This window comes from Phocoena sinus, chromosome 1 (genome assembly GCF_008692025.1).
Source record: "Phocoena sinus isolate mPhoSin1 chromosome 1, mPhoSin1.pri, whole genome shotgun sequence".
Lineage (NCBI taxonomy): Eukaryota > Metazoa > Chordata > Mammalia > Artiodactyla > Phocoenidae > Phocoena > Phocoena sinus.
The window spans coordinates 110,652,209-110,660,439 of record NC_045763.1 but is presented as its reverse complement, the minus strand read 5'-3'; the positions used below and the strand labels follow the sequence as shown (position 1 = coordinate 110,660,439).

General features: G+C 48.9%; 1 protein-coding gene across 2 annotated transcripts; it reads left to right on the top strand.

Moving 5' to 3' along the window:
* The first annotated feature begins 373 nt into the window (after positions 1–373).
* On the top strand, positions 374–7,578 carry RFX5 (regulatory factor X5). 2 transcript variants are annotated; one of them, XM_032609348.1, is made up of 11 exons: positions 374–538; positions 698–1,139; positions 2,005–2,133; positions 2,382–2,415; positions 2,835–2,917; positions 3,407–3,526; positions 3,713–3,832; positions 3,974–4,055; positions 4,360–4,561; positions 4,797–4,897; positions 5,051–7,578. In XM_032609348.1, exons 2-11 carry the CDS (start codon positions 1,006–1,008, stop codon positions 6,017–6,019), a joined length of 1,974 nt encoding a protein of 657 aa, XP_032465239.1. In that variant the 5' UTR covers positions 374–538; positions 698–1,005; the 3' UTR covers positions 6,020–7,578. The 2 variants fall into 2 exon arrangements, with proteins under 2 accessions (XP_032465239.1, XP_032465240.1); XM_032609349.1 differs by lacking the exon at positions 374–538 and having other exon boundaries at positions 1,113–1,199.
* The last annotated feature ends 653 nt before the right edge of the window (positions 7,579–8,231 follow it).

Sequence of the window (8,231 nt, the reverse complement as noted above, 5' to 3'; positions counted from 1 at the left end):
GGCAACACTGCTGTCCTCTTTACAAAAGCACAATGACGATGAGACTGGAGAACTATAAGTCAGGACTATAAATATACTGATAGTTTTGGGTGTAACATATCTGCTGTGCAAAACAAAATACTGTACTCCATTCAAAGGGTGGTTACCCTTGAGCCTGTGACCTCTGAAATTAGATGCACCGCTTGGTCTGTTCCTGCATTTTTCATGGCAGAGGGTTCATTGCTTTCATCTGATTCATGACCTTAAAAAGCCTTAACTAAGAGAGTGAAGAACCCTTGACCTTTCAGTACAATGTTCTCTGAGGAGAAAAAATTCATGTGGGCATCCAGCACCCCCCTGGGGAAGTTAGTCAGAATTCCAATGTTCACTGACTGCAGAACTTTGGGGATGCAAAGGCATTAGCAACTCTTTGGAAGGAGATAAAGTACACTCGGGAAACCTAGGAACACTACGGGCACTTTAGCTTAACGTGGTACGGCTACTGAGGTTTGGCGGCCTCCATCAATGAGGAATGTGAGCCCGTGTTTGCAGGTTTCTTGTGAGTATCTTCATGCGTGTTGGCTGGTGAGGGCTGGGGGGAATGGTTCAACTTGTTTTTCATCAAAAGGGGATAATGTGAGCTTACAGCGAACTTCCATCACTACTACCTATAATTTTCTAGTTATTTTATCATCCATTGAATCTTTTCTTCCTGTAGCTCTGACGACCGAAGGCAAAACTGAAACACGGAAAGAGAAAGCAAAAGCAAAGAAAGCTCCAGAAGGAGGCGAGCACCCGGTCTTTCGTCCTGCGGTCCCTTTAAGAGAAGAACCTCTTGGGACCGGCAGTCCCAACCGACCCCAGTTTTAACCGAAACCTAACCCGGACTTCCCCCTCTTGACTCAAATAAGACCAACTTTGGATTTTCCCTCCCCTATTGACCAATCAGATTCTGTTACCAGGCAGACTTTAGCTGCCGCCGGTGCGAGCCCGGCGCCTTCTGTCTCCGGGTGGCAGCAACAACCAATGGTAGAACAGGCCGTCCTAGTATCTAGGCAGATCGGGGCTGTTCCAGCCATTCAGAAAAAAGAAAATAAAGCAACGCACGAGCCCGCTGGGCCAGGACCGTGGGGCTGGGCTGGAGTGAAGGTGGCTGCGAGGTAGTTTCTCTTTCTCCCTTACCTTTATTGTTGCTTGTGTTGGAAGGCGACTATTCAAAGGTAGGGAGGGCGCAACATGAGTTGGGAGGAGAGCAGAAAAAGATTTTGGCTGTATTTTCAACAGCTTCTTCACCCATGTGCACGTGCCCCGAATCTGGGACCCCATTCCCGCAACCGGGTTTCCTACGCCCAGCCCAGGAGTTCCGCTACCCTGAACCCCTCACTTTGCAGCAACGCGGGATTGAATGGAGGGGGAAGGGAGGGAGGTGGGGGCGCGCATCAGGATGGGATGTTGAGGGAGATGACGTAGGGGCCGGCGACGTGGGGAGGGGGAGCTGCGGGGGAAGCCGTGGCGAGATTAAGTAATGAGAACTTGGGCCCAGTTTTTTCCAAGCCTGGAAGGGCAGAAAATGTTCGTATCCTTTCTGACCTCCCAGGCAAATTCAGTGGTGAGGAGCATATTAGAGAATTAAACAACTTTGTCTTGTGGTTGTTATTGTTGTTTTTGAGGGGAAGGAGGGCAGTATGGGGTCAGAGGCAGAAATGAAATTTTCTTTCTAACGTGGATTCCCAGTCACCCCTATCTCTTCCTTTACAGTTTTCCACATTTAGGAGACTGCAGAAAGGTGGGGCAGATAGAATGGAGATGGCAAAGATCTCTGGGTATATATGGCCCTGGAGAAGTAATGGAATAATTTCTAATTTTTGGAGAAGGCGAGTTTTAGAAAAAGACCACTGGGGAAATTTGGAGGCTTTCTTTCTATTTTTCTATCTTTCTGGGTAGAGAGATGAGGAGTGCCCTGGGGCCTTGGGGCAGGGTGGGGGGGGAGTTAAATCTTCTTGTCCTGTCTTCTCCCAACTCCAGCCCTCATGCCGGGATGGCAGAAGATGAACCTGATGCTAAGAGCCCAAAGACTGGGGGAAGGGCCCCCTCAGGTAGTGCTGAGGCAGGGGAACCCACCACCCTCCTTCAGAGGCTCCGAGGTACCATTTCGTAAGTACTCATCACCACCTCTCAACCTCGTTCCGGACCTGGGGATAGATCCCTGTAACACTTCACTTCCTCTGTAGATGATCTCCCCCTCCCAAGCAAGTGCATCTGACCAGGGGAGATTCTTCATCATGGTAGCAGTTCTTGAGCACCTGCTAGGCTTTTCAGACCTCTTTCTCTCCCTGGCAGTCAGACATAGGGATGGGGAAAAATCTTGTGTATGACCTCCAGCTTTCTCCTCTTCTCCACAGCAAGGCCGTGCAGAACAAAGTAGAGGGAATCCTGGTGAGTATTCTGGGGAAGAGAGCAACAGGGAGACAGAATTGGTGGGAGATGAGGATGGTGAGGATATGGGTAAGAAAGGTTTATGCGAGTCAGCGTTGTCTACCCTGTCAGAAGATAATTGGCCTTGCAACTTGCTATCACTTTGACCTGGAGCATCTCACTTCATCTCTGTGACCTCTTGTGTGGAAGCCCAATAGAAATAAAATCAGAGGTGGTCCCCTCCGCTCCCCTTCTCACCTTGGTAGCCCCTAAGGGCTCCTCAGGGAACAGTGAACGCACAGCCTCAAATCATTTCTAAGGTCCTTTTTCAGCCTGCCAGTCACTACGTCAGCTGAACTTTTTAGTGAGGATCAGAGGGTCCTACCTTGGGTCCTTCTTGGCCTTATTATTTCGCCTGTCTCTGTTCCTCCCTACCTCAGCAAGATGTACAGAAATTCTCAGACAACGACAAGCTGTATCTCTACCTTCAGCTCCCCTCAGGGCCCAGTACTGGAGACAAAAGGTAGGTTTGGTGCTAGAATTTTAGATATCAGAGGTTCTGATTCTTTTTTTTTTTTTTTTTTTTTGCGGTACGCGAGCCTCTCACTGTTGTGGCCTCTCCCGTGGCGGAGCACAGGCTCCGGACGCGCAGGCTCAGTGTCCATGGCTCACGGGGCCTAGCCGCTCCGCGGCATGTGGGATCTTCCCGGACCGGGGTACGAACCCGTGTCCCCTGCATCTGCAGGCGGACTCTCAACCACTGCGCCACCAGGGAAGCCCAGAGTTTCTGATTCTTAAAGAAAGGCTCCCTAAAAAGGGGCAGGGTGAATAGGAATTCTCATAACAGTATCCTTAGTGGGGAAGAAAAGTCTCTGACCTGCCTTGGTTTACCAGGGAAAGGTGGATTCTGGATGAACTGATTCAGTCCAGCACTACTGAGGTGATAATCTGGATAGAACAAGGGCAACTGTTGGGATGTTAGTAATACTTGTCTCTTTTACTTCTCTTGCAGCTCAGAGCCAAGTACACTCAGCAATGAGGAGTACATGTATGCTTATAGGTGGATCCGCAACCACCTAGAAGAGCATACTGACACCTGCCTGCCAAAACAAAGTGTTTATGATGCCTATCGGTGGGTGGATGGGGGGTGGGTGGGATGGTGGGCACAGGACTACCCCCTCATCCCTGGAGAGCTCCCTGCCTTGATAGAGCCTGACTTCTTAAAGGGTTTCCCAACCTTCATCCCCAGGGACCCTCTGAACCCACTCCCAAACCTCCCTCTCTGAGTATCTTCCCACTCTGTCCCCCATGCACTCAGGAAGTACTGTGAGAGTCTTGCCTGTTGCCGCCCACTCAGCACAGCCAACTTTGGCAAAATCATCAGAGAGATCTTCCCTGACATCAAAGCCCGAAGGCTTGGTGGCCGGGGCCAGTCCAAGTATCCTTGACTGGAGAGGTTGTGCTAGAGGACTTGGGGAGGAAAACTTAGTATGTGAAGGGACAGAACTGGAAACAGCCCAACCTTTCTAAGGGGCTTGGAGACCCCCATGTGTTGGTTGACCCTTAACTTAAACGTCAGATATTGCTACAGTGGCATACGAAGGAAGACCTTGGTGTCTATGCCGCCCTTGCCCGGACTTGACCTAAAGGGCTCTGAGAGTGTAAGTAACAACCCTCCGACTGCACTCTTCTCTCCAGGGTAGAAGTCAGAGGACTTTGGGAGATGTTTTGAGGCCTGACACAGCCTAGGTCATTCTGCACACAGTTCCTGGGTATATAGGACATGCCCTTCTGCCTACCCTACGGCTGAGGCAGAGGAGGGAGAGAATTTGTGGGTTTCTGGGATGGGTTGATAGAGGCTACTCCCATCCCTAGTCTGGTCTTACTTATGGTCAACACTGTGTCTGAGAGGGGTGGAGGGTCCTTTGTTCAGAGTGTGATTGGGCGTGTCCTTCCCCCCTGCAGCCAGAAATGGGCCCAGAAGTAACCCCAGCACCTCGGGATGAACTGGTTGAAGCAGCCTGTGCCCTGACCTGTGACTGGGCAGAGCGAATCCTGAAACGGTCCTTCAGTTCCATCGTTGAGGTCGCCCGCTACCTGCTACAGCAGCATCTCATCTCTGCCCGATCTGCACACGCCAATGTGCTCAAGGCTATGGGGCTTGCTGGTGAGTGGACCTCCTCTTATGTTCTGAGAAACCCTCAGCCACTTTCAACCTCAAAGGCCCTCCCACATCCTAGGATAGAGACACCTTGGATTTGCCTTCTATTCCTAGAGAGCCTTCTAGGACATACCTTAGACCACCTTCTTTCCCCTGCCTCTACCAGTCAGTGAATCAGAATCGCCTCCCTCCTCCATTCTGTTTCCTCCTCACCTTGTTACCTTTTCTGGCACCTCTGCAGAAGAGGATGAACACGCCCCTCGGGAACGGTCATCTAAATCCAAGAATGGTGTAGAGAATCTGGAGGGCGGAGCCCATAAGAGACCAGAGAGACAGGCCCAGGTGAGGAAGTTGATGCCCTTGACCTGGCTCCCCTGGGTTGGGGGTTTAGTATATCCTTCACCCAGTGGGTCCAGTACTTTTTCACCTCCTGTGTCTGTATTTCCTCCGCTGTCCAGTGTTCCCACTTTTTGTGTTCTTCTCTTTATTTTTTAGCCTCCTAAGGAGCTGGACCCCCGGGCTGGGGCTGGCCCCCCAGCACGCGGAGAGCGAAAGAAGAGTGTAGTGGAGAGCCCAGCGCCAGCAGCCAATAACCCACAGGTTAATGCCCTAGTGGCCCGGCTGCCTCTGCTTCTCCCTCGGGCCCCTCGCTCGCTTATTCCACCAATCCGAGTCTCTCCACCCGTCCTGGCCCCCAAGCTTTCTTCAAGCACTCTGAAAATGGCTACACTGCCTCTGCCCCCTAGAGCTGGGGGACCCCAAGCAGCTGTGCCCATCATTAACATGATCTTACCAACTGTTCCTGCTTTGCCTGGACCTGGACCTGGGCCTGGGCCTGGGCAAGCTCCACCTGGGGGGCTCACTCAGCCGAGGGGCACAGAGAACAGGGAAGTGGGCATAGGTGGTGACCCGGGACCCCATGACAAGGGTGTGAAGAGGACAGCTGAAGTACCTGTGAGTGAGGCCAGTGGGCAGGACCCACCAGCTAAAGCAACAAAGCAGGATATAGAGGATACAGGAAGTGATGCCAAAAGAAAACGAGGGCGCCCTCGAAAAAAATCAGGTGGAAGTAGGGAAAGGAATTCTACCCCTGAAAAGTCAGCAGCTGCTGTGGACTCTGCCCAGTCCTCAAGGTTACCACTGGAGACCTGGGCCTCTGGAGGGGAAGGCAACTCAGCTGGAGGGTCAGAGAGGCCAGGGCCAATGGGAGAGGCTGAGAAGGAGATGCTTGCCCAAGGTCAGGCGGATGGTGCTGTTTCCAGAGGAGGAAGGAGCCCCAGTTCCCGGCATGCCAAAGAAGCAGAAGATAAAATTCCTCCTGTCACCCCGAAAGTGAGTGTCATCAAGGGCAGTAGAAGCCAAAAGGAGGCTCTTCATTTGGTCAAGGGAGAGGTAGACACTGCAGCACAGGGTAATAAAGACTTAAAGGGGCATGTGCTTCAAAGCTCCTTACCCCATGAGTGAAAAGACCCCAAAGCAACACCCCCATGATAGGTATGTGGGGAAGAGTGCTATGTTAACTCTACCTGTCTGCCTAGTAGGGGCCCTTCTTTGCACTTGCTTCTCACTTGGCTCTTCATTCTCTTCTGTATAGACAGCTGAGGCACCCTGTCTTGCATAGTGCCTGGTTCTTGCCTCTTACCTTTCTAGCTCAATACCCTTGGTTTTAGAGTCACTAATAAATCTGTACTGACCATCTTACCTGGATCCCTGTGCTATCCTGTGGAAATATAGGGATGGAGTATGATGAATGTATAGGTGAGGCATCTTTCCATTTTAAATCATAGAAAACCTAGCTCAAACTGGCTTAAAAATAAAAATTTATTGGCTCATGTGACTGGAAAGTCCAGAGGTAGTGCTGGCTCCAGGTAAAGCTGATCCAGTGGCTCAGTATGTCTCTAAATACGTGATTGATTTTCTTCCCCTACTGTTCTACCTTCTGTAGGATCAAGCCTGGTCCACCTCATGGCTGCCAGCACTCCTAGGATTACATGTTTTCCTCATTTATGTCCAGCCAGAAAGAGAGGGCATCTTTGTGCCAGGAATTGTAGCAAAAGCCCTAAGATTCACTCTGGTTAGGCCAGCCTGGGTCACATGCCTGCCCCTAACCAATCACTGTGGCCAGGAGTTTGGTAAATGCTAGTTTGCTTATTTATTCTACATCATGGACTGTACCTTTTGAAAAATGGGCAGGATCAGACTCCTTAGAATCACATAGATCCCTAAATGGAAACTGGGAGTGGGGAGTTCCTGGGGAGACAGCTGACACCTAGCCACTGCTATGAAGTACCTGTGGTTTTAGCTTGCTAGGCTGAGACCAGCTATACCTGCTGCTTCTTTTCCAAATAGTCTTGCATTTTCCTTACTGCAGCTATAATCTCTTTCTTCTTGTTCCAGTCTCAGAAGGAATGAGAGGGAAATCATTCTTCTTTAGGGACTATCTCTTTAGTCTCGTTTAGATGACAGTCCCCTTTCTTTACATCTCAGAGATGGATATCCTTCCTTTTCCTGTTTCCGAATTTTAGGTTTCTCCTCATTCCTGCTTCCCTGTCCCCCACCCTACTGCCTCTTTCACCATGTAGAGTGAAAGATTTACTCCCTAGTTGTTTTATTAAATTCATTCTGTATCCACCAGGTGTCAGTCTCTTGTCATGTACGTGTCAGGACTTAGCCAGGATTGTGGGGCTTAGGCTATGTGTATGGAAGGGGGTAGCTGCACATATCAGGGAGCACCAGTAGGGAGGGAATCCAGGTATGTATTTGGAAAAAGCAGTAAACCAGCTGATATTACTTGAGGACCTACTGTGTCTTCTGCATAGGGCAGTTTCTGTCAGGGATTCTCAGTTTTCTTTCAGGGAGCCTTCATTCATTTGTTCATTTATTTCCACCATTGCAGATTTTTAAAAATTATAATATGTAATGTTTGATATCTATAAAGAATATATTTAAAATGGATATATTATGAAGCATAATAATTAAATGACCCATCACCCAATTTGTACATTAAAACATTAGAAATACCATTGAACTTCTTGTGTTCTTCCCCTGTCCTATCCTTCTGCTTCTCCCTAGAGGTAACCACTATCCTTAATTTCGTGTTTATTAATTACCTGCTATATATATATATATATATATATATATATATATAGCTTTCCATATATGTATATATTCTTTAAAAATGTATTGTTCAGTTTTGCTTTTTAGCTTTACAAAATTTTATTCCCTAATACTCCCCTGTGGTTTGCTTGTTTATTTCACTTAACATTATTTCTAAGATTCATCCATGTTGTTGTAGATAGCTATTATTTGTTCATTTTTATCCATATAATATTTCAAGTGCATAAACCACAATTTACCCATCCACCTATCAGTGGACATTTGGGTTGTTCCCAGTTTTTTGCTGTTACAAATGATGCTGCTACTAACATTCTTGTACAGGTTAGTGCCTTCGTCTTTATTTTTATTTATTTATTTATTTATTGGCCATGTTGGGTCTTCATTGCTGCATGCAGGCTTCCTCTAGTTGTGGTGAGCAGGGGCTACTCTTCGTTGCAGTGCACGGGCTTCTCATTGCGGTGGCGCTGAGGAGCATGGGCTCTAGGCACATGGGCTTCAGTAGTTGTGGCACACGGCCTCAGTAGTTGTGGCTCACGGGCTCTAGAGCACAGTCTAAGTA

What these genes read in the sequence shown, in the direction of transcription:
- RFX5 (XM_032609348.1), top strand. Translation starts at nt 1,006, where the DNA reads ATGGTAGAACAGGCCGTCCTAGTATCTAGGCAGATCGGGGCTGTTCCA. An exon ending in AGGCTCCGAGGTACCATTTC is followed by an intron (nt 2,134 to 2,381) that starts GTAAGTACTCAT and finishes TCTTCTCCACAG; the next exon opens with CAAGGCCGTGCAGAACAAAG. An exon ending in GACCAGAGAGACAGGCCCAG is followed by an intron (nt 4,898 to 5,050) that starts GTGAGGAAGTTG and finishes TTTATTTTTTAG; the next exon opens with CCTCCTAAGGAGCTGGACCC.